General features: G+C 38.2%; 1 protein-coding gene across 1 annotated transcript in view; it reads right to left on the minus strand.

Annotated features, from left to right (window-relative positions):
• LOC126456428 (L-xylulose reductase-like) overlaps nucleotides 1-26322 on the minus strand; it is a 63513-nt gene extending 37191 nt beyond the window's left edge. Inside the window, exon 1 of the mRNA XM_050092179.1 lies at nucleotides 26271-26322. Coding sequence (XP_049948136.1) covers nucleotides 26271-26322 — 52 coding nt within the window. The remainder of the gene's footprint in view (nucleotides 1-26270) is intronic.
• Nucleotides 26323-27121: the final 799 nt, after the last annotated feature.

Genomic DNA, 27121 nt, shown 5'->3' on the forward strand with positions numbered 1-27121 from the left:
AATGTAGGCTTACTAAGGTTAGCCACCCACATGCAGGTGTGAGGTATCAGCTGTCCCTGTATTCCACGGATAATGTGGGCAATGTAAGAATGGATGAGGTACGTGTTTTGTGATTCCACAGTCATTGTGTGTTTTGTCAAGAAATCAATGCCCAGTATAGGTCAATCAATATCGACCAGCACAAAGATGCAGTTGCACTTCTCTGCAAGTCCAATGTCAATCACCAGTGTTTTCTGTCCATATGTTTGAATGGTGAATTCATTGGCCATTTTCACATGAATCTCATCTATGTGTCTGCCTGCAGGGAAGAAATTAACAGATAGGTTGCTGACATCTGACTTGATGTCAACCAAAAACATGTGCCCCATAGAGTGATCAGTGATGAACGACCTTTGTGAAGCTGTGTATCTGACAGCTTTTGAAGTCGATCTGCATGATATAGGCTTGCACTGGAATGGGAGTGTCTTGCTGTGCTGTGAGTTTAGACGCAGGTGGCCGTCGGCACGGTTATCTGCACCTAAGGTACGTGGTGATGGACATTCGGTTATGAAAATGGTGCCCTGCACTTCATAGCTTTCAAACCGAAATGCTTTTGGAACCACCAATAACCAGTTTCATTATTTACGAGTCATGCATCCAAAATTGTATGGCACAATTGTGTGTGTGTGTGCATCCTCTGTCCCAAAGTCACATTGTTCTAAGCACTGCAGCTGAGCCATCAGCTGATTGTGACAGTGTGGAGGGATTGGAGATCTTTGTTCACATCTGGTGGTTGTCAGGCAGCCATGGTAGGGCAGCTGCATCAGCCGATTTTGGCCTTGCTGCAGGGGATTCATTAGCCATGGTGGTTGCAGCAGTGGCATTTGAGTTGAACAGGGTGCCCGCCGACACAGCTCACTAAATGGCCAACTCTTGTGTGCTAATCTAAACGCACCTGTGGAGGTAACTATTGTTGCCAAATGTGTGAAAGTAAGGTGTCTGAACACAGGCAAAGGGCCAGCATAGCACATAAGTGCCTCCTGAAATCTGAAGGCAACCTGCCACCACACTTTTCAAGGGTACAGTCTTAGTCACTGATATATAGGTTCTGTGCAGCAAGAGATTAATGCCATCTTGAGTGTGGAGGCAGGTGTAAAATGATGTCCGACACCACCGATGAAGCACATTGGTCATGGTTGTATGTCAACGAGATGAACTGTTCGAAATCATCTACTATTTGTTGCTGCATAAAAATGTTCTCCATAATCACAAACCACATGTCTGGGTGTTTGGGCACAAACAGTCAGGCCCAAATTTGCAATTTTGACATGGGTGGGCCATGAGCACTGGTGAGAGAAAAGTGGGTAGCTCGTGGAAGCAGCACCAGTGAAATGACAGAAAAGAGAACATGTTCCCATTGGACTTGATTCCACAGTGTGTTGTAGGTTTGTTGTGTGAGGCAATATCTTGTGACAGTGTCATGGGAAATGAAGGCATTACCAGCACAATAGAAACTGTAATGTCTTGGATGGATTTGGTTTGAGACATAGGATCTCATGATGCCATGAACGGGGGAGTCTGTTGTATCATGTTGAGTTCCTTCTTGATGTTTTGGAAGTCACCATCAAAGTTGTGGAGGAAGTTTTGCTGGTACAGGATGATGTTGAATATATGTAAAGAAAATTTTGTCCACTGCAATGCCGCTGCAGTTTTGGGGTCATCGCTTATGCAGGGGAACTCGCACTACATAAAAGACTGTGTACACATATTTGTGCTAATATCAACTTAACTTTATTACACAGCATAATAGGACAATGAATTACATCAAGTGGGAAACAAAACAACTTTTCAAAATTAGTCCAAAGAAACTGGCCCCAAAGATAATCCACATGGTGTCCTGTCGACTAACGACAGTCACTCCCACCTATATACTGCATCAAATGTTACTCTTACTATTTCACAACTTATTGATTACTGTCCAAAGGTCTCTGTGTTCTGATATACTGATGAGATATCTAAAAAATTAAATACATTTTTTGCTGATTGTGCTCATTAGCAGTTCAATTAGCGTGTATACTGTTTTCTTAGAAACTAGTCTCCATTGTCTGTTTTCTTGGTATTTTTTGTTTGTGCACATCCTTACTCTTCTTTTTTCCACCTTGAGTATTATGTCTACTTTTGCAGTGTTAGTTGTTTTGAAAATGCTTTCACTTCCATATATTACATGGTCAGAAATGGAAACTGTTGCACCATGAAATCCTGTTGGTTAAAATTTCATCCTTAAGTGAGCTTAATTTTGGTGTAGGAAAGGGCCATCCCAAGTAGAACAGTGTGAGAACATGATGGCTATTGGATGTGTCTAACATTACTGGAACTTTTCAGATGTAGATGAAGCTGTACTGGCCCATTTAACAACCAAAAATAAAGAAATAGTGGTTGCTGGTGATTTCAATGTAGATTTCCTTAAAGACTCTCCCAATAAGAACCTATTTGAGTTAGTAACACTATCATTCAACTTAATTCCCACAGTAAAGTTCCCCACTAGGATAACCACTTGCTCACAAACAGCCATTGATAATATCTTTATAGAAAAGTCAAATGAACAAAATTATATTACAAAACCAATAGTCAATGGCCTCTCAGACCATGACATGCAGTTCCTTCTGTTAAATGTTAATACTGAACAGGATATAAAATCTGTTAAATCTGAGCTCAAGAGGGTAATCAGTAAGCCAAAAATTGATTATTTTAGGACACTCCTCAGAGACATTCACTGGACTGATGTTTACAGTGCTCATGGCATGAATGAAAAATATAACATTTTTGCTAATAAAGTGCTTACCTTATTTGAACACTGCTTTCCCCCAAAACTTACCAAGGTTAGAGCAAAGTCTACAAAGAAGCCATGGATTACTCGAGGAATAGGGGTATCTTGTAAAACAAAAAGAAAACTGTATCTGTCAATCCGAAACATTTCCAATGTTGATGCTATAGCACATTATAAGAAATACTGCAAAATATTAAAGACTGTAATACGGATGTCAAAGCAAATATATTACAAGGAAAAGATAGTCATATCAGATAACAAAATAAAGACAATATGGGATATAGTGAAGGAGGAGACCGGTAGAACTAGACATGAAGAGGAACAAATAGCATTAAGAGTAAATGATGCATTGGTGACAGATGTGTATAGTGTTGCAGAACTTTTTAACAAACATTTTATAACTGTTACTGAAAAGATGGGGTTGTCAGGTTCGGTAGATGCTGCTATGGATTACCTTAGACCAGACATTTCAAGTAACTTCCATAATATGAATTTGACCCTCACTACCCCAACAGAAATAATGTCCATCATAAAATCTTTAAAATCAAAAACATCTAGTGGGTATGATGAAATATCAACAAAGTTAATTAAAGAATGTGATTCTGAGCTAAGTAACATATTAAGCTATCTGTGTAACCAGTCGTTTATCAGTGGAATATTTCCCGAATGGCTGAAATATGCTGAAGTTAAGCCACTGTTTAAGAAGGGAGATAAAGAAATAGCATCAAATTTCCGTCCAATTTCACTGTTGCCAGCATTCTCAAAAATTTTCGAAAAAGTAATGTACAGTCGTCTTTATAACCATCTTATCTCAAATAACATACTGTCAAAGTCACAGTTTGGATTTCTAAAAGGTTCTGATATTGAGAAGGCTATCTACACTTACAGTGAAAATGTACTTAATTCATTAGACAAAAAATTGCAGGCAACTGGTATATTTTGTGATCTGTCAAAGGCATTTGACTGTGTAAATCACAATATCCTTTTAAGTAAACTAGAATATTATAGTGTAACAGGAAATGCTGCAAAATGGTTCAAATCTTATATCTCTGGCAGGAAACAAAGGGTGTTATTAGGAAAGAGACATGTATCAAGCTATCAGGCAGCATCCAACTGGGAACTAATTACATGTGGGGTCCCACAAGGTTCCATTTTGGGGCCCTTACTTTTTCTTGTGTATATCAATGACCTTTCATCAGTAACATTACCAGATGCCAAGTTTGTTTTGTTTGCTGATGATACAAACATTGCAATAAATAGCAAATCAAATGTAGTCTTAGAAAGATCAGCCAATAAAATATTTGTAGACATTAATCACTGGTTCCTAGCCAATTCTTTGTCACTAAACTTTGAAAAAACACACTACATGCAGTTCAGAACTTGTAAGGGGTGTCCCAAGAGTATATGTCTAACATATGATGACAAGAAGATAGAAGAAGTGGACGGTGTTAAATTCTTGGGATTACAGCTTGATAATAAATTCAACTGGGAGGAGCACATCACAGAACTGCTGAAGCGTCTTAACAAATCTCTGTTTGCAATGCGAATTTTGTCAGACATAGGGGATATAAAAATGAAAAAGCTGGCATACTATGCTTACTTTCATTCCATAATGTCATATGGGATTATTTTCTGGGGTAATTCATCAAGCCAAGCTAAAGTTTTCCGGGCACAAAAACGTGCAGTAAGAATTATATGTGGTGTGAACTCAAGAACATCCTGCAGAAGCCTGTTTAGGGAACTAGGGATACTAACTACAGCTTCCCAATATATTTATTCCTTAATGAAATTTGTCATTAAAAATATATCACTTTTTCAAACCAACAGCTCAATTCATGGAATCAATACTAGAAATAAGAATAATCTTCACAAGGATTTAAAGTCACTTAGTCTTGTACAAAAAGGTGTGCATTATTCAGGAACACACATTTTCAATAACTTGCCAGCAGCCATAAAAAGCTTAACAACCAATGAAATTCAGTTTAAGAGAAGCCTAAAGGATTTATTGGTGGCCAACTCCTTCTACTCCATTGATGAATTTCTGAGGAAAACCAACTGATTTGTATATAAGTACAACATAACTTCTGCACAATTTCAGTGCAGTAATGTGTTCACTGAAAATTTGTGTGTGTGTGTGTGTGTGTGTGTGTGTAAGTATAATCTAACTTCTGCACCATTTCAGTGCAGTAATGTGTTCATTGTAAATAAGTATTACAGTAGTTGTATTACGTGTTTCTTACCTTATAAATAAATATAAAACTTTTTTATTTTAAATTCAGTGCAATAGTATTTGTAAAATGACTCTTAGTGTTCATTAAAAAATGACGATCATTCCACTTGGGACCTGTGGAATGGTACATTAGCTTATTTGTTTTAGTTTAAATATTTGTCATGTATTATTGTTTTTCTGACATGTTCCACATCCTGGAGGACCTCCTCACTACGGATCAATTGGAATGAAAGTAAATCTAATCTAATCTAATCTAATCTAAACAACAGAACACACCCAGAGGACGTCTACTTTCAGCTTATTGCCATATTTCATACTTTGAGAAAGGTTGAATCACTGACATGGAAGATATTGGCACATGCTACTAACACATTGCACAGACTGTTGACTGTAGTGCAGTGAGTGCAGGACTGATGATGATGAGGTGGAACCAAGACAGCAATGTGACAAAAAGAATAGGCAAGGGTCCTTCCAAGAAGACTACACCATGAGAAGATCTTAGGATTGTTCAGTGTAATGTCACATGTCATGAATAGACAGATGAGAACAGCTGAAATCCAGGCTCACGTTACAGGTAGCGTGTTATAATTATGTAGGATGTCATTATGTCATAGAACTGTCCGACTGAGTTTGACTAATAGATGGATGACAGCTGCTGAATTACGGGCTGAGGTTACAGGCTGAGTGGTATCACAAACCATCGGAAGCAGATTACTGGATGATGCCATGCATCATTTACCACTGTCACTATACCACAAACAACAGACTTGAATGCTGTAGATCTAGAGCGAACTGAGACAGTGAGTGGCATTGTGTGGTTTTCAGTGATGAGTCTTGCTTCTGTTTGTGTTGTCAGATTAGTAAAAATGTGTCACTGATTTACCTGGTGAAAGGTTGCAGAAGGCATCTGTTCTCAAGACCCACACATTTCCAACTTACAGAATCATGGTATGAGGATCTTTTGCATATGGCAACAGGACTGGTTTGATAGGTTATATAGCGTGAATAGTAAATCCTGTTGCTGTGTCCATCGTGGTCAGCATATTCCAGTAATATAATGCAGGACCTCACACTGGAGTTCACAACACAAATACCTTGAGTAACATATAGATCTTTGACTGGTCTGCCTAATGTTCAGGAATTTTTTGCTGTTATCCACATTTTTCACAGAGCCATGTGTTGGGAGATCTGATGAGTATCACTGGTATATTTCCATATTTCTGCAAAAAACTTGGCCTCATTAACAGGCAATGTGATTTTTCAACTCCTAAGTGGTGGTTCAGCCTCTTAAGTTGTTGGAAAGTTTACTTCTTGTTGTTTGGTCTTTATTGGGGTGTTCACATAAATATTCAAAAGCATTCTGAGTTCTTCATTGTTCAAAAGTTTATTTAACACTTTTGCCATGATTTTGGCGTTTTTCTTGTCATTATGTGTGTAATTTTCATCCTCACTTTTCAGCATTAACATAGAGAAGTTTCATTTTAGTAGTTAGCATCCTAAGGTTTTATAATAGTATCTGGCACTGACTTTGAGATAGTGCTCTTCCATTTAGTTGATCAGACCATTTTGGTATTCCCTCTTGACTCAACTGGTAATTTGGGTGAATTGTTTCTGATGTTTTTTGAGGTTGACTACTATTTCTTTTGTTTTGTGATTTTGAAATTTTCACCATGCTTGATGTCTTTGTTCATGATTTTTTCATATTATGTAGTCTAACGATGACATACAGGGTGTCCATAATCAAAGTTCCAGTTTAAAACCCCCATAGGAAGAGAATTGTGCTTAGAATGAGGTCAACTTTGAACAGCATATTATTGCAGCAAGAGGAAACATCATGGAACAAACAAATTTAATGAAAATTTTACCAGTAGATGGCACTGTATGCCCATTAACATAAATGGGGTTTGCTTCAAATGACAGATGAATCGCAGTACAATGCCTATGGTTTGAGTTCAGCAGTGACACTGTTAGTTAGGTAAGCCCATCCACCACAGCAAGGTCATACCACAATGGATGGAAAAAATCAGTTTTCAATTGTACAGAGGCCAAAAACCATATAAAAGCAAAATTACATTGCTTTTTTATTAGCCTGGAGCCAAAAACTGCATGGAAAGCAAAATGACATAAGTTTCTATGACATAAGTTTTTAACTGTCCTGGGGCCAAAAACTGGATAAGAAGCAAAATGACATTGGTTCTAATTATTATGAGAGGTAATCACACACCCAGAGGTCACACAGATTAAGATCAGGTGATATGGATGGCCAGGCTGTAGGCTGATAATTCTAGCATTTCCAAAGTACCTCTGCAGCAGCCATGTCACTGGCTCTGCAATGTGTGAAAGAGAGCCATCCTGCATAAAAACGTTTCTACCCACACATCCACAGTGCCGGAGGTTTGGAATGATATTGGTGTGCAAAAGACTTTTATAGTGTTTACCAGTGTCAGTATGAGTAATAGGACTCATCTCTTCAAAGGGTATTTTGAAAAAAAGATGCCATCAGCCCACATCACACAGTCATCTTTGCAAAATGAAATGGTACTTATTGATGTGTCTGTGGATTTTCTGTTGCCCTGTTCTGCAATTCTGCATACTGACATGTCCTTGGGGATGGAAATGGGCTTCATCTATACACAGAATGTTCCATGTCCATTCACTGTCCACTTCCATGCAAGCAAGAAATTCCAGAGTGACCATTTATCTTGCAGGCAGGTCAGAAGGAAGCACCTCCCAAACATGGGTGACTTTGTATGGATAGCATTGCAGGATGTTTTATAGGATTTTATGCACCGTACTAACTGACTTGTCCAACATTTGGGCAATTTCTTGTGCACTGGATGTTTCCACACCACAACTCAACCTGTCTTAAAATACTGTGACAACATATTTACAGACTTTGGATCAACAGCTTTCCTCCTTCTGCCACAATTCGCTTCAAAAGAACCTGTCTTTTACAACCATTTTCTCCAGACACCTAATGGATATCAAATCAGTGCCTTATTTCATATTCTGAAGTGTCCAGGACTCCTGCAGGGCTATTGGTGCATAGTCACTGTTTTGTAAAAGAGCTTTACCAGCAGCACTTGATCCTTCATAGAAACAGTCATGTTGGAAATCTTAGACACAAACTGAGGAATAGCCATGTGCTGCGCATCTGTTGTGTTCCATGACATTTCCCCCTGGGTCAGTATCATAATGCTCAAATTTGATGTCATTCTGAGCAGTGGTTCTCTTTTTACAGCATTTTAAAATTGGAACTTTAATTGTGAACACTGTGTGGTGTATTACTTTATGATCCCACAATTAGGATAACAGCTATTCCAGATTGTAGTTTCTTACAGCTATTTGTGAGCTGAAACTGATTTAATCAGCAAAAATATAAGACACTCAGTAGTTTGAACTAATTTGTTTCATTTTAACACAATGCACTTCCACAAGGATATTCTGCCCAGTATGGCACCTAGAAAGACAATATTAAACTGACAACTAACAACAAAAGGGAGATCATTAGATATATCAAGTGAAATTTGTAATTGGTTGCAGATTTCTTGGTAGTGAGAACACAGCGTGTTATCTTAGACAGAGAGACATGGACACACATAGAAATAACTTCAGGTGTGCCGACATATGCTCAGACCTTTGCTGCTCATGTTGTATTCTGATGGTTTGGCAGACAATATTAACAATAACCTGAAGTTTTTTGTAGGTTTTGCCATTATCTTTAATGAGCTACTGTTTGGAAAAAACTGTACCAATATTCAGACAGATCTTTATAACATTTCAAAGTGCCACAAGATTCGAAACTTGCTATAAATACTCAGAAATGCAAAATTGTGCACTTAACAAAATGAAACGAAAAATATATAGTGTCCTGTGAATATAATATGAGTGTGTCACCACTAGAATCAATCATCTCTTACGTGGATGTAAGAAATTGTAGGGACCTGAAATGGGATGATCACATAGGCTCAGTTGAGGTAGAGCAGGAGCAGACTTGAGTTCATTGAACGGACACTGGCAAAATAGTAGTAGTCAATTAACAAGATTGATTACAAAACAGTCATTGAATCTATACTGCAATATTAATGAAGTGTGTGGAACCCATACCAAATAAACTAATAAATAAAATAAATGTCGTGTGACTAGGGCCTCCTGTCAGGTAGACCATTCACCAGGTACAAGTCTTTCAATTTGATGCTACTTCGGCAACTTGCACATTGATGGGGATGAAGAGATGATGATTAGTTCAACACAACACCCAGTCCCTAAGCAGAGAAAATCTCCGACCCAGTCGGGAATAGAACCTAGGCCCAGGCCCAGGCTGACCACTCAGCTACTGGGGGCAGATGATAAACTAACAGGAGAAACTGAAAGTATAGAAAGAAAGGCAGCACGAAAGATAACAGGTTTTTTTTGGCCAATAGGAGGGCTTCATGGAAGTGTTGAAAACCTTCAATTGGAAGATGTGTGAAGATAGATGCAAACTATTCCATGCAAGCCTACAATACAAAGTTTCAAAAACCAGCTTTAAGTGAGGATCATAGGAACATAGGGCAATCCCCTATATGTTGCTTGGATATCAATCACAAATAACAGAACAGACTAATTACAGAGTGCATAGAAGCATTTAAGCATTCTTTCCACACTCTACACATGTTGTCTGGAAGAAATCCTAAGTAATATAATGGGAAGTATTCTCTTTCACGCACTTTATAGTGGTTTATTGAGTGAAGATGTAAACATAAATATTTTATTCTGTCAGAATATACTTAAACTAATTGGAAGTGAAGAAACAATGTGCAAAACTGTGTCTCGTTTCTCTGTGATATAAGGAAATTAATGGAGCACTTAAAAATAATGAAAAGGCATTATTTTTCAGAATATAGCCTGAGAAGACAAACACAGCACACATGGAGTAAATGAAAAGTATAACATTTTTTGCTGTGAGGTGACAGGTTATTACAAAACAGTTGTCCTAAGAAATTATAGATTAGTTATTTCCAAAGACTGGTTACAAACAGCATCAGAAAATAATATAAAATAGAGAAGAGACTACGCTTAACATACAGAAACACTAAATGTTATGCGTTAAATGTCAATACAAATTCTGCTCTAAAATTTTAAGCAAAGTAAACAAAATATCAAAGTGTTTAGCATTTAAAGAGAAATTTAAAAAAAATATATATGTTGGGTATAGTAAAAATGAGGCTTCCATAGCAAATTATGAAAATAAGGATACTGCTTCTATTAGTGTGAACAGTTCCTCAGAAGAACATTTTATTAAAAGCATTAACTCACCCTCTGCCCCCCCCCCTCCTCTCTCCACCCTCCCTCCATCCCTGCCCTTCCCCCCCCCCACCCCCCCCCCCCAAAAAAAAAAAAAAAAAAAAAAAAATTGTGTCCAAGTAGTTTTAAAATGGACTTATTAATAGTAATAATTTCCCAGGCTGATTTAAATATCTATTGTTAATCCTTTCCCAAAAATGTGACCAATTAATATTGTTCACAAGGTCACTAATATACAACATGAATAGTAAGGGTTGCAACACACTTCCCTGGGGCACACCTAAAACTACTTCACACCTGATGATGCCTCTCCATCAAAGATAACATGCTTCCTCCCTACCAAAAAATCCTTAATCCAGTCACAAAATTCACTTGATACCCCACATGATTGTACTTTCAGCAGTAAGTGTAGATGTGGTACTAAGTCAAATAATTTTCAGAACTCAATAAATACTGCATCTACCTGACTGCCTTGATCCAAAGCTTTCATTGTGTCATTTGAGAAAACTGTTAGTTTGGTCTCGCATGATTGATGTTTTCGGAATTCTTGATGGTTGGCACAGAAGGGGTCATTCTGTTTGAGAGACCTCATTATATTTGAACTCAGAATATGATGCAAGATTCTATAACAAATCAGTGTTAAGGATGCTGGACCTTCAGTGGTATACAGTCTCTGTAAAGAAATTTCTAATGAAATGGAGAGTACTGCATGACTTGTGTAAAACAAAGCGTAGTACTATAGATAGAGAGAGATGCTGAATGAAATGCAGTTGGCTCTCAGGAGATCAATATGGAGACAGCCATAAGAATCCATGGACCCTGCATGTCAGCAGGGGACTGTTCAAGCTGATGGATGCTATGTAATGGTGTGGGGCATGTGCAGTTGGAGTGATATGGGACTTCTGATATGTCTAGATATTAATCTGACAGGTTGCATGTACATAAGCAAAATTTGCAATGACCCTAATAGCATAAGTAGCTGAACTCAAATGTTTCAGCAGATCTTCAGTGTGTTTTTTCCAGTTCAACCCCTCATCAAAGCACACACCTCGAAATTTTGAATATTCTACCTTAGCCACTGATTTCTGATTGAAGTCTATATTTATTAAAGGTGTCATTCCATTTACTGTGCAGAACTGTATATACTGTGTTTTGTCAAAGTTTAATTAGAGCCTATTTGCAGAGAACCACTTAATGATTTTCTGAAAAACATCGTTTACAATTTCGTCAGTTAATTCTTGTCTGTTGAGTGTGATAGCTATACATGTATCATCAGCAAAAAGTACCAGCTTTGCATCTTCGTGAACATAGAATGGCAAATCATTAATATATATTAAGAACAGCAGAGGACCCAAGACTGAACCTTGCAGCACCCTGTTCTTGATTGTTCCCCAGTTTGAGAAATCACCAGTTTTTTTTTTTCATATTATGTGAACTGCTTGTTTCAACTTTCTACACTCTTTCAGTCAGGTATGATTTAAACCATTTGAGCACTGTCCCATTCATACCATAGTACTTGAGGTTATATAGAAGTATTCCATGATTTACACAATCAAAAGCCTTTGAGAGATCACAAAAAATCCTAATGGGAGACTTCCAGTTACTCAGAGCATTTAATATTTCATTAGTGAAAGTATATATAGCATTTTCCGTTGAGAAACCTTTCTGGAAACCAAACTGACATTTTGTTAAAACTTTATTTTTGCAAAGGTGTGAAGCTACTGTACAATGCATTACTTTTTCAAGAATTTTGGATAAAGCAGTCAGAAGAGAGATTGGATGGTAGTTGTCGACATCAGATGTATCCCCTTTTTATGCAGTGGTTTAACAATGGTATACTTCAGTCTATCTGGGAAAATACCCTGCTTCAGAGAGCTATTGCATATGTGGCTAAGAATCCCACTTATCTCTTGGGAACAAGCTTTTATTATCCTGCTGGAAATGCCATCAATTCCATGTGAGCTTTTATTATTGAGCGAGTTTATTATCTTCCTAATTTCAGAAGGAGAGGTGGATGGAATTTCAATTTGTATCAAATTGTGTGGGTAAGGCCTCTTCCATTAACTGCCTTGCATATTCTAATGAACATTTAGATCCTATTTTCTCTACAACATTTAAAAAATGATTATTCAAAATGTTTTTGACTTCCGCCAAGTTCCCATTCGCTTTGATGGTTATACTGTCATCCTGTACTCTTGGTTGCTCTGTCTCCCTTGTAATAATATTCCAAATTGTTTTTATTTTGTTATCAGAGGTATTAATCTCATACATGATGCACATGCTTCTGGAATTTTTAAAAACCTTTCTTAATGTAGCACAGTAGTTTTTATAATATTTGACTGTTTCTGCGTCATTACTGTTTCTTGTTGTTAGATACAGTTCCATTTTGTGGTTACAAGATATTTTTATTCCTTTAGTAAGACAAGATTTTTTACATGGTTTCTTATAATTAGATTTAACTTTCTTCTTGGGGAAACAGTTTTCAAATTCTGTTACAAGCATATCATGAAATAAGTTATATTTTAAATTAGCATCGGGTTCCTAGTACACCTCATCCCAGTCTAACTGCTGAAGATTTTCCCTGAAATTTCTAATTGTTGAGTCACTAATTGAATGCACAACTTTGGAAGTAGTAGTTAGAATACCAAGTTTCTTAAAGAGGTCTCTGCATGATAATCTAGGACTGACACCATGTATAATTCTAATCACTCGTTTCTGAATTTTGAAAATGTTCTCTTTGTGAGAGGAGTTTCACCAAAAGATGATTCCATAACTCATTAGTGAATGGAAGTAGGCCAAATAAACTAAATTCTTCATTTTTAAATCACCTGTTTCTGCTGTCATGCATACTGAAAAGTAGCTGAACTAAGGTGTTTCATAAAGTCTAGAGTGTGAGTTTTCCAATTTAGGTTGTGGTCAATTTGTAGCCCTAAAAATTTGACGCTGTCTACAGCTTTAACTTCATTGTTTGAATACATTATAATTATAGGGTCAGGTATTCGTTGTGAGGTACTAAACTCTGTGTACTGGGTCTTGTCAAAATTCAGTGACAATCCATTTGCTGTGAACCACACATTGATATTTCATTAGCTGATTGCTCAGTGAGATTAAGGGTACTGTTTTTTATACCGATACTTGTATCACGTGCAAATAAGACAAAATTTGCATTTTGTGACACTGCATATAGAAGGCCATTAATATATAATAGGAACAACAAGGGGCCTAAAATGGAGCCCTGGGCCACCCCTAGTCTGATGGTTTCATATTTTAAATGACTATTGTTATGTGGTAAGCCTGATACAGACACACACTGTTTTCTATTAAAAAGATAGGATATAGGATATTTTATGTATAAGGATCTCATGCTAAACACAATCAAAATCTTTAGCCAGATCTCAGAATATTCCAAGTGGTAATAACTTTTGATTTATTAATTCTAATATATCATCTCTAAAAGTGAATATAGCTTGATCAGTTGACAATCCTTTCTGAAATCCAAACTGATTGTGAATGAGAATATTTTTCTGTACTAGGTGTTTATAAAGTCTATTGTACATAACCCTTTCAAAGACTTTTAAAAATATTGCCAATAATGAAATGGGCCGGAAGTTTTCCACTGATGATTAGTCTCCATTTTTGTATAATTGTTTGACAATAGCATATTTAAGTCTATCTGGAAAAGTACCACTGTGGAGGGATTCATTACATAAAATTCAGTATATCACAAAGTTCTGAGGAGCAACATTTAATTATGGTAGTGCTGATTTCATCATAATCACTGGAACATTTGTTTTTAAGAGAGATAATAATTTTAGAAATGTCTTTCGGTGAGGCAGGATATAGTTGAATTATGTCAAACTTCTGCAGAAACGCATTTTTTAAATATTTTAAGCTGTCTTCTGAGGAACTATGCAAACCAAAGTTGCCTGCTCCTGAAAGGAAACAGTGGTTGAAACTGTCTGCAATTTTGGAGGTATCTCTAACCAACTCATTATTTACATTTGACATAATTTCCTCATTTGCCTGATTAGTTTTTCCTGTTTCACTCTTTACTATGTACCATATAGTTTTTATCTTGTTATTAGAGGCATTTATTTTTCTTAAAAAAAATGCATTTTGAGTTCTGATTACTTTGTTTAGAATCTTATAATATAATTTGTAATGTGATTTAGCTCTGTAGTCATTGTTCTTCCTTGACATTAAGTACAGTCTTCTTTTTGTTTTATAAGATACTTTTATTCCATTTGTAATCCGAGGTTATGGAACATTTAATCTACCGGTATTTGCTTCGATTACTCTCTTAGGGCAGCAGTTTTTAATGTGACCTATTACGGTATTAGAGAAATAGCTATATTTTTCATTCATCCCGGCTGATTTATGTACATCTTTCCAGTCTGTATTCCTCAAACAGCCTTTTTTTCTTCAATTCCTGTTTCTTTTATTATTCATATAGTTTCCCACTTCCTGTTATTAGTTGAATGAGACCCCACTATATTAAATGTAAAGAACTGGGATTCATGATCTGAAAGGCCATTAAATATTGGATTTATACTATGATTTGCTAGTGTGGTAGTATCTATGAAAATGTTATCAATAGCAGTGCTGCTGGTACCCATAACCCTGGCTGGAAACTGTACTAAGGGAATGAGATTATAAGAAGTGGTAAGAGACTCTAGTATGGATCTTGAGTGACTATTCTCCAAAAAAATTAAATTAAAATCTCCATTTAGTATGAGTTCATTATTTTTAGAAGCTAAGAAACTGAATACTGCATCAAGCTGTTTAGCAAAGAGCTTGAAATTACCAGCTGGAGACCTGTATATTGTGACTACAATTATTTTTCTTTTGTGTGTGTCCACTTATGTGTCACATGCTTCAAAGTACTGATCACTACAGTATTTAAGAATGTCAGTGTTTTTATAATTGTGACGCTTTCCAATGTAAGTGGCAACTCCTCCTTTCTCCATCTCTTTTCTACAATAATTTGAAGCTAAGGTATACCCTTCCATGTTAAGCATTTCAATTTCACTACTTAAATGATGTTCAGGAATACCAATAATATCAACAGGGTTTATACACTGTAGTTCGTCCAAACAGATCTGAAATTCATTAATTTTGTTTTTTAAATGTCTGATATTTTGATGTAGCAAATTTACTGTTACTTTTTTTTTTTTTTTGTCTTCACAAGTATCATGCTTAACATTTTCAGATACATCTTGTTTCAATATTCAATGTGTAGATAATGACCTATACTTAATATTATGTGTGTTCACTGCTTTTCAGGAGTGCTTCAAACTTTGGCATTTTGTTGCAAATGCTTCTGCTGTTAACTACTAGGACTTTAATACTCTCACCTGTGGGGGGCACTCTTTTGGATCTTACACTTATATCTCCTACAACTGTAATTTTCTGTACTGGATGGAAAGACACTTATCTAAAAAAAGCCTTGTATGAACCCCACACACAGTCAGCTACTTGGATAACTGCCTCTGATGTGCAGTGGATGTCTGACCCATTTAGGGGGACCCTACAGTTCTCAATAATCTGATGCAAGTCCAAGAAGTAACAGCCTTGCTTGTCACAGAAGCTTTGATGTCTCTCAGTCCTTCCACTTGATCCAGAACCAGGGTGCCACAATCAGTTCTGGGAACAATGCTTCAAATGTGAGCTTCATTGAAGCTCTGCAAGGCTGGTCTTCTCAGCCTTCTCTGCAAGTCACTGGAATGATCCAAATATGGCCTCAAAGCCCAGATGCCAGGCACTGTTCATTCCAGTGTGCACTACCATCTGCATTTGGTTGCACCCTCTGTCCTCAGTGGCTGCCAGAGCAGCCTCTTCAACATGAGGCTCCCAGGTATACACACTGAGTGCATCTGGTGTTCTTGCCTGCCCCTTGCTTCCAATTCCCTAAAGGGTACTATCATTCACTGTACATTTGAAATGTCAACAATTAATAGCCCCTACCCTTTTGTGTTTGCTTCCTCATGATTTTTTCCCTGGAACAGGTGAAGTGAGTGCCACTGGCTCAGTTTCAGTTTCAGTGAATGACAGAACATTGATCTCATTAGTTTGGGGGTTGATATAACACCCTGAGTCCCATCTGGTCCCTGTCTACACTGTACAGGATGTCCAGGTTTCCCGTTGACACCCTACTCACAGTCAAGTGGATGAGTAATGACAGATCCTGTACTTCCAGTAGAAGAGACGGGATCCATACAAGAGGATAGTACTAGAGGTACCTTTGTCACCATGACTCCTCCAGCACATCAACTCACAACCAATTCCAATTGTTTTACAGTAGTCAGGGCAATTTCCATCTGCTTATCGATGCTGGCCAACTCATTCCTTGTTGAAGAACAGCATTCACAGTAGGGTTGTGTTGTGGCTGGTGCAGTGTATTAGAGGATAGTGAACAAAGAACTGCAAACTGAACTTGCTAACTATCTTTTAATCTGTTGAGCTAAAAAATTACTAATTCTCTGTAGGAACTGAAGCAGATACATGAAATGAGATTTTTATTAATCCAACAGAGAAATCTTTGGTAAGAATCACTACTTTCTTAAAACATTTTAGGCTTAGTTGTAGTCCTTGATAAACTCAAGAAAAGAGTTAATATGGAATAAATGTAGATAATACACTGAAAAGCCAAAGAAACACATATACCTGCCTAATATCATGCATGGCTCCCGCAAGCACGCAGAAATACCACAACACAATGTAGCATGGACTCAACTAATGTCTGAAGTACTACTGAAGGGAACTGACACCATGAATCCAGCAGGACTGCCCATAAATCCGTAAGAGTATCATGGGGTGGGGATCTCTTGTAAACAGCACGTTGCAGGGCACCCCAGATATGCTAAATAATGTTCATGTCTGGGTAGTTTGGCAGCCAGTGGAAGTGTTTAAATTCAAAAGAGTGTTCCTGGAGTCACTCTGTAGCAATTCTGGATGTGTGGGCGTTGCATTGTCCAGCCGGGATGTTGCAATGCTGCATGTCTGTCGGAATGCACAATGGATATGAAAGGATGCAGGTGATCAGACAGGATGCTTATGTGCATATCACCTGTCAGATTAATATCTAGACATATCAGGGGTCCTATATCACCGCAACTGCACATGCCCCACACCATTACAGAGTCTCCACCTGCTTGAGCAGTCCCTTGCTGACATGCAGAGTCCATGGATTCTTGAGGCTGTCTCCATACCTTACATGTCCATCCACATGATACAATTCGAAATGAGACACGTCTGACTGGGCAACTTGTTTCCAGTGTCAACGCTCCAATGTCCATGTTGAAGGCTCCAGGTGAGGCATAAAGCTTTGTGTCATGCAGTCATCAATGGTACATGGGTGGACCTTCAGCTCTGAAAAACCATATTGATGATGTTTCATTGAATGTTTTGCATGCTGAAACTTGCTGGTGGCCCAGAATTGAAATCTGCAGCAATTTGTGGAAGGATTGCAAGTCTGTCACACTGAACAATTATCTTCAGTTGTCATTGATCCCTTTCTTGCAGAATCTTTTTCTGGCCACGGTGATGTCAGAGATTTGATGTTTTATCAGATTCCTGATATTCACGGTACACTCGTGAAAGTCCCCACTTCAACACTACCTTGGATGTGTCTCATCACTCATGTATTGACTATAACACCATGTTCAAACTCACTTAAATCTTGATAACCTGCCATTGTAGCAGCAGTAACGAATCTAACAACTGCGCCAGATACTTGTTGTCTTATGTAGGCATTGCCAGCTGCAACACCATATTCTGCCTGTTGCCATATCTCTGTATTTGAATACACATGCCTATATCACTTTCTTTCACACTTCAGTGTGTATACTCCTCCTGAAGTGAAAACTAAGTGTAACACAATTTTTTTTTAGTTACAGTATCTGCTGCAGTAACTAAATCACATACACACATTTACTACAAATTAGATTACATGTCGGACAAGAGTAACATCCAAAAATTCTCAAAAATTTGCATTTATTTGCTTGTATATAGACCAAAATTTGGGGTAATCTTTTTGTTGACAGTAACTGTGAATCAAAACTGGTGATTTGCTGCAAAACAAGTTATTCACAATATTCATACCAGTAACTTATATAAATTTTATAAAATATAGTTTTGCAAGCATCCAAAAATTCTAAAAAAAATGTGGCTCATGTAATTATGTAGAGAAATTAGAGAATGGTTGTTTAGAACAAGGAGAGACCTGATGTTCTCATAAATTTTAAAAGTTCACAAATAAGTTCTAGTCTAAAATTGATGATAACAGTACAAGTTTTTCATGGCACTTGCAAATGTTCAAAATTTCATAATATATCACTACATAAACGAGTATTGAGAAAATCAGTGAAAGTTTATGGAGAAGCAATGTGAATAGTAAAATATGTGAATCTAGAATTTCAAATTGGCACAAATATTTGTCACATGTGGTCTCCCACAAAAGAAAATTCCAAAGGCGACTTTTACATATAAATAAACATGCCAATTGCACAGTTTATTTTATTTATCTTGTTCTGTGACAACCTCCACAACACTGGCCAAAGATGAATTCTACAGTGTTAGTTTATCTCAGTTAAAGTTGTGAAAATGTATACCAACAGCAGAGCACATCTTCTGCCTGGAGCAACTAACAATTCAAGAGAATTTGTGGTCTCCTGTCATGATGTTTCCCTAATGTGAAGAAATTGTAGGCTTTATCCAATGAAAGTGTAACAGTTTTCAGACACATTATAAAGGCAGTCAATGACTGTGTGGAAGGAACTGCAACCAATATTATAATTAAAAGCAATCAACTTTGAATAAGTGAGTTCACAAGACACAAACTGTAACCTCTGCGGGAAACACCAAGGTGTGCATCACAAGAAGATGGCCACGTTAACAACATTGGTTCCACACCTGTCAAGTATGTATGAGGCAGGTCTGAGTGGAATTTCTGAACCAGATATTATGTTACACATATTGGAAGTGACAGGCAAGCAGCTTCAAGCCAGTAGCCAGCAAGCTTATAGCTTATAGCGATAAGAAGTGCAATAGTGTTGAAGGAAATTGACGGAGATCCGAACTGTGAAATGATTTGGGTGAAGGTCACGGTTAAAGCAGGCTCAGATATGGTAATTGGATGTTTCTATAGGCCCCCTGGCTCAGCAGCTGTTGTGGCTGAGCACCTGAAGGATAATTTGGAAAATATTTCGAGTAGATTTCCCCACCATGTTATGGTTCTGGGTGGAGATTTTAATTTGCCGGATATAGACTGCGAGACTCAGACGTTCATAACGGGTGGCAGGGACAAAGAATCCAGTGTTATTTTTTTAAGTGCTTTATCTGAAAACTACCTTGAGCAGTTAAACAGAGAACCGACTCGTGGCGATAACATATTAGACCTTCTGGTGACAAACAGACCCGAAATATTTGAAAAAGTTAACGCAGAACAGGGAATCAGCGATCATAAAGCGGTTACGGCATCGATGATTTCAGTCGTAAATAGGAATATTAAAAAGGGTAGGAAGATTTTTCTGTTTAGAAAAAGTGACAGAAAGCAGATTTCAGAGTACCTGTTGGCTCAACACAAAAATTTTGTCTCAAGTACAGATAGTGTTGAGGATCAGTGGACAAAGTTCAAAACCGTCGTACATAATGCGTTAGATGAGTATGTGCCAAGCAAGATCGTAAGAGATGGAAAAGAGCGACCGTGGTACAACAACCGAGTTAGAAAACTGCTGCAGAAGCAAAGGGAACTTCACAGCAAACATAAACATAGCCAAAGCCTTGCAGACAAACAAAAATTACGCAAAGCGAAATGTAGTGTGAGGAGGGCTATGCAAGAGGCGTTCAATGAATTCGAAAGTAAAGTTCTATGTACTGACTTGGCAGAAAATCCTAAGAAATTTGGTCTTATGTGAAAGTGGTAGGAGGATCAAAACAAAATGTCCAGACACTCTGTGACCAAAATGGTACTGAAACAGAGGATGACAGACTAAAGGCCGAAATACTAAATGTCTTTTTCCAAAGTTGTTTCACAGAGGAAGATTGCACTGTAGTTCCTTCTCTAGATTGTCGCACAGATGACAAAATGGTAGATATCGAAATAGACGACAGAGGGATAGAGAAACAATTAAAATCGCTCAAAAGAGGAAAGGCCTCTGGACCTGATGGGATACCAGTTCAATTTTACACAGAGTACGCGAAGGAACTTGCCCCCCTTCTTGCAGCGGTGTACCGTAGGTCTCTAGAACAGTGTAGCGTTCCAAAGGATTGGAAAAGGGCACAGGTCATCCCCGTTTTCAAGAAGGGACGTCGAGCAGATGTGCAGAACTATAGACCTATATCTCTAACGTCGATCAGTTGTAGAATTTTGGAACACGTATTGTGTTCGAGTATAATGACTTTTCTGGAGACTAGAAATCTACTCTGTAGGAATCAGCATTGGTTTTGAAAGAGACGGTCATGTGAAACCCAGCTCGCGCTATTCATCCACGAGACTCAGAGGGCCATAGACACGGGTTCACAGGTAGATGCCGTGTTTCTTGACTTCCACAAGGCGTTCGATACGGTTCCCCATAGTCGTTTAATGAACAAAGTAAGAGCATATGGACTATCGGACCAATTGTGTGATTGGATTGAGGAGTTCCTAGATAACAGGACGCAGCATGTCATTCTCAATGGAGAGAAGTCTTCCGAAGTAAGAGTGATTTCAGGTGTGCCGCAGGCGAGTGTCATAGGACTGTTGCTATTCACAATATACATAAATGACCTTGTGGATGACATCAGAAGTTCACTGAGGCTTTTTGCAGATGATGCTGTGGTGTATCGAGAGGTTGTAACAATGGAAAATTGTACTGAAATGCAGGAGGATCTGCAGCGAATTGATGCATGGTGCAGGGAATGGCAATTGAATCTCAATGTAGACAAGTGTAATGTGCTGTGAATACACAGAAAGATAGATCCTTTATCATTTAGCTACAAAACAGCAGGTCAGCAACTGGAAGCAGTTAATTCCATAAATTATCTGGGAGTACGCATTAGGAGTGATTTAAAGTGGAATGATCATATAATGTTGATCGTCGGTAAAGCAGATGCCAGACTGAGATTCATTGGAAGAATCCTAAGGAAATGCAATCCAAAAACAAAGGAAGTAGGTTACAGTACGCTTGTTCGCCCACTGCTTGAATACTGCTCAGCAGTGTGGGATCTGTACCAGATAGGGTTGATAGAAGATATAGAGAAGATCCAACGGAGAGCAGCGTGCTTCGTTACAGGATCATTTAGTAATCGCAAAAGCGTTACGGAGATGATAGATAAACTCTAGTGGAAGACTCTACAGGAGAGACGCTCAGTAGCTCGGTACGGGCTTTTGTCAAAGTTTCAAGAACATACCTTCACCGAAGAGTCAAGCAGTATATTGCTCCCTGCTATATATATCTCGTGAAGAGACCATGAGGATAAAATCAGAGAGATTAGAGCCCACACAGAGGTATACCGACAATCCTTCTTTCCACGAACAGTACGAGACTGGAATAGAAGGGAGAACCAATAGAGGTACTCAAGGTACCCTCCGCCACACACCGTCAGGTGGCTTGCGGAGTATGGATGTAGATGTAGATGTAGAAGTAATGCACACAAGGCATTGTCACATCACAGCAATGTCACATGATGGATACATGAGCTTTGAGGAGCTCCACTTTCATGGGCACTATCATGATCTGAGGATAGGATTCACAACATTGGTGGACTGGACAAAGTGGCAACACGCATGGGTGAACCCAGTGAGGGGCAGGGGGGGGGGGGGGGGGGCAGCTGCCCCCCCCCCTTCCCCCCAGAAGATATTTGCAGCTTTTTACTAGTTTACTATTTTATTTAATAAGAAATGCTGCATGTTTTCTCGGATTGTATAAGTGCATTCTTCTATTTAAAATGTTTATTAAAAGCAGTTTTTCACTGGTTTACTGTTTTATTTAATAAGAAGTGCTGTATGTTGTCTCGAGTCCTTGTTTCCTGAGACTAGTATGACCTGCCCCCCCCCCCAGTTCAGATCCTGGGTATGCCCTTGGCAACATGTAATAGATAGATGCTACAAAAAGAAGTTTTAGGTAGATATGCAATCACATGTCAAGTGTGTTACCTATAGGATTGTTCCAACCAGACAGCACAACCACTCCTCTACATTTAACATCAGCAAATAAGTCAGCAGTCAAAGCAAGTGAAAACAAATGATTAATGGTAGACCTTGACTTTCAAGATCATATGACATGGAGTCTCCTGATAGCTGATGGCACTGAGCCAATGCTAGGCACCAATTTTTTGCATGACTTTGACCTCCAGTGGACATTATGAGAGGATTACTGCAAAAAGCAACAGTTGCAGCTGCAGGCAAACATGATAAATGGCACAGCATAGTACAAGAATTTCCAGGTATCCTATGAAGAGCCAAAGCACAGGTGAAGACTTGACACAATACCCAACATTTCATTCTCACCATGCAGGGGCAGCCAGTAGTATCTCACGTCTGAAAGAATTGCATTGGCTAGGCAAGACATAGAGAGACAAAAGTGCAATAATGTAACAAGACTACAAATAGGCAGTGGGTGTCACCTCTAGATATGGTCAAGAAATGAGACAGCACATGTAGGCTGTGTGGAGACAATCGAGTGTTAAATTCCAGGACTATCTTAGACAGGTACCCCATTCCACATATCATGGATGTGAACAGTTCAATGACAGCCATGCTTTTTTTCAGTGTATTCGATTGCACTCAGGTGTCTTTGCAAATTGCTGTGGCCATATTGGACACTGACAAGACAGCAGTCACCATGCCCCTTTGGTTTACTTGAGTAATGCTGGATGCACTTTGGGTTGATAAATGCAGAACAAAGTTAAGTTCCTCAGTTCTGAGGTTTCGGCAGATGGGTTACCACTGCTAACGGAGTGCATGTCAGCCATACAACTTGTTGCAATCCCCACAACATTCAAAGACTTAAGGTGGTTTTTTGGAATGCTTAATTATTACTGCCACACCTTCTCCATGCAGTGACACTGTTGGAACTGTTAATAAAACTACTCAAGGGCAAACATATGGATGGTGCAAAAACAGTTCCTTGGAGCAATGAGCAGGCGGAGGTGTTCAACAGACTAAAGGAATATACTGCAAGAACAGTACTTGTCATACAACATCAGATTAATGCATCTCTAGCCATCATAGAGGATACCAGCCAAACAGCTGTGGGGTAGCACTTCAGAAACTTGTTGGTGGTGCTTGGCAGCCTCTTGCCTTCTTTCCTCTTGCTCACACTCATGCAAAAGGCTTGAGCTACTATAGACAGGAGACTTTTTGTGGCATGTGCACCTGTCCATCACTTCAGAGATTCAATTGAAGGCCACACTTTCACTGTTTACCTGGATCATGCAGCAGTAACATCATTCTTCAGCAAGGGAACTGCAAAGGCCTTGCTGAGATTCCTCAGATGAGTCCATTTTATTTCACAGTTCACCACGGATGTCCACTACATTAGAGGTAGCAAGAACGTTGTGGTCAATTGCTTATCGCGATGTTGCGCAAGAGTAAAAGCAGTAAACCACACTGCCCAAGTACAAACTCTTGACCCTGAATTACATGAATTATGAGTGTAAGCCATCTAGTCTGACTCTCAAGTATGTAAAAACACAAGTATGACATTTAACATTATAGTGCAAAGGTGCAAAGATGTCCCACAGTCTTCCACAACCAGGAGTAAGAACTATGGTGTGATTGCTGATGAGGAGGGTGGTATGGCCAGAAATGAATAAAGATGGCCGCAAGTGGCCACAACAATGTGAGAAATGTCAAAAATGCATGGTTGGAAGGCCCATTGCCAGCTCCACAGGAAACATCATCACACCTTCATAAAGATTTGGTCACATTCATGTGGATCTGGTAGGGCCATTAGCTTACTCAAACAGCTACTGATTTAGTAACCATAGTGTATCATTTTAAGGGATGGCTAGAAGCGTTTCTGGTTGCAGACATCACTGCCACAACAGTGGCCAAGACAGTACTCAGTGGATGGATATCCGACCTCTGCAAACTATTACAACTAATGGGGGCAGACAGTTCAAGGCAGCATTATCCCAAGAACTTCATCTCTGCAGGTACAACCATATCCACACAACTAGTTATCACCCTCCCAGCAATGGATTAGTGGAAAGATACCACCACACTCTACAGGTGACATTGATTCTTGCAAATGGATGAGACAAACACAACTACCAGTGCATACCCTCATTGCACTCAAATTCTTCCAGTCATCTGTGCATGGCCGACAATGACAAGAGGAGCCCAAGCTGTGGGTGCCAGCTTCAGCTGCCAGAAGTACCAATGCTGAGAAGACACATAGGAAGATTGGTGTCTGAGGCTCCAGGATTTTGAAAAAAGGTGGAGAGGGAATGGGGCGGCAGATTGTTGGTGTGGCAACCTAACAATCAACTGTAACAAATGATTTCATCTTGGGAAGTGGGTCATCTCTTTTTTAAACTTTTCATCTCTGATATTCTTCTGTGTGTTAGCACCTCTTTCTGTTCATGTTCTGATTCTGTGATGTTGTAATTGTGATTGTAATAAAGGTGTACAAAAATACCTAGGGTGTTTGCGTCAAGCTTGCCACTGCTCCAAGCATTCCAATAAGTCTTCTACCTGCTGTCTGGGTTCTGTTTAAGATGTATATAACCTTTTGGTCCTTTTACTTTATACCTGCTTCCTTCATAATATCAAACAGGGCTTTCCAGTCAAGACTGTCAAAAGCTTTCAGTAAGTCTATAAAGGCTATAAATGTAGCTCTGTCTTTCATTAGTCTATCTTCTAAAATAAATTGTATGGTCAGTATTGCCTCATATATTCCTACATTTCTCTTGAACCCAAACTGATTTTCATCAAGGTTGGCTTCTAACAGTGTTCTTCATTCTTGTTGGAAAATAACTACTAGCAATATAATATAAAAATGAACATGACAAGCATTAAAGAAAAAACAGCTTTCAGCCCTATGTCACTGTGTTAAATTTGTTTCAAGAAATCGCAAATATTTCGGAGTAGCTTAGCTACTGTTCATCATTAATAAAGTTTCTGCCAACTGGTTCAATTTTTAGTGTACATTTTTACTCAGTCTACATCCTTAAAAGTTTTCCTTCATGAAGGAATTAGCAGAGGATGATGTATGAATGACGGCTAGATCACACTGCCATAAAGTGGTTTTAGAATGTTTCACTGTGTCTCTGCTGCCACAGAAACAGCAGCAAAGAAATAATTTCCTGTGGTTGTCTGTTAATTAATGGTAGAAACAGAGAGCCAATAAGTAAAATAAAGAGATCCAGGGGTTTGTATGTGATCTTAGTAGTATCACTTCCATGTTGTGCATTTTGTAGACTCAATTAATGTTCTGTAGATCTTTATGTAAGTTTTCATCTTTATCTCTGTGCCTTTGTGTGGAAAAATGTATTCACTTTTTAAGTAATTGAAGGTTAAATTATGCATAACTATTGTCACTGCAACTGGTATATACCTTCTGCAACATTCCTTCTGGTACTCTGTTGTGTGTATGACTTTTACTTTCACACATCCAGTGATAGTGTGAAAATGTGTTCACTGGGAAATAAGATTCTGAATAAATGTTTTAGAATATAGTTACTTGTGATGGCTACTATCAAAACTAGACAATTGTAAAGCAAAATATATCCTTTCTGCTAATGTAACAAAGAAAATTGTAAGGGATTGGTCTCACATAAAGCAATAAAAATATTAATATTTAAATGATGGTCACAATGGTAGTAATATTCTCATACAACATAGTCTTAACTACACCATCTATCTAAATTGTTTAAAAAATTGACAAAATATATACATATACCACAGAAAAAGTAATTGCTGTGTAATGCTGAGAAGATTTAAAAAGCAATGCGCCAGTGAATTACCTCTTTCTGCCCCAGTGACCAGAGCTCTTTTTGACTTGAAACTTATTTCCATATTTTTCAGTTTTTGGTTTCAGGATATCAATAAATGTAACAGACTTAAACGTGAAATTTGTTAATAAATCTCTGTGGAGGTTATCTTATCTTCAAACATAGATTAGATAACAGAAGCCAAGAAATTATTGTGAGGCACTCTTAAGTTATCAGAGCTTTTTACATTAACATTATCTCTCTAATGGATTTGATAATAAAGATTTAAAAGGTCAATAACTTGTCTATTGATTGCACTGATGTTTTTAATGATATACACTTCCAAGACAAAACAAAAACATGTACTCTACTTGGTCTGGCAACAACACTAGACATGAGCAACACTAATGTGCCCTGGTGGTTGTTCTGTCACAGACAATTGTAACTCTAACCATTTTCATACCTGTCAATGGTGTGTACATGTGCAAAAGTACATCAAAATCTGACAATGTCTTCTGGGTGTTTTACTTCTTTATCATGCAGTATGTGTCCTCTCCACTTCTGCCATCATCAGCTTCTCTGATACCCAAATAGCAAAACTCAACTACTACTTATAGCATCTCGGTGTCATCTGATTTCATTCAACTACATTCCATTACCCTTGTTTAAATTTTCCTTTCAAGATGTTATAAGTTCTGTTCAACTGATTTCCCAAGTCATTTGCCATATATTGAAGAATTACAAAATCACAGCAAACCTTACTGTTTGTTCTCTATGAGATTTAATTACTTTTTGTAACTTCTCTTTGGTTTCCTTTATTGCTTGCTCTGTGTACAAATTGAATAACACAGTGGATAGGCTGTAACCCTTTCTCCAACCCTTCT

Source organism: Schistocerca serialis, chromosome 2 (genome assembly GCF_023864345.2).
Source record: "Schistocerca serialis cubense isolate TAMUIC-IGC-003099 chromosome 2, iqSchSeri2.2, whole genome shotgun sequence".
Lineage (NCBI taxonomy): Eukaryota > Metazoa > Arthropoda > Insecta > Orthoptera > Acrididae > Schistocerca > Schistocerca serialis.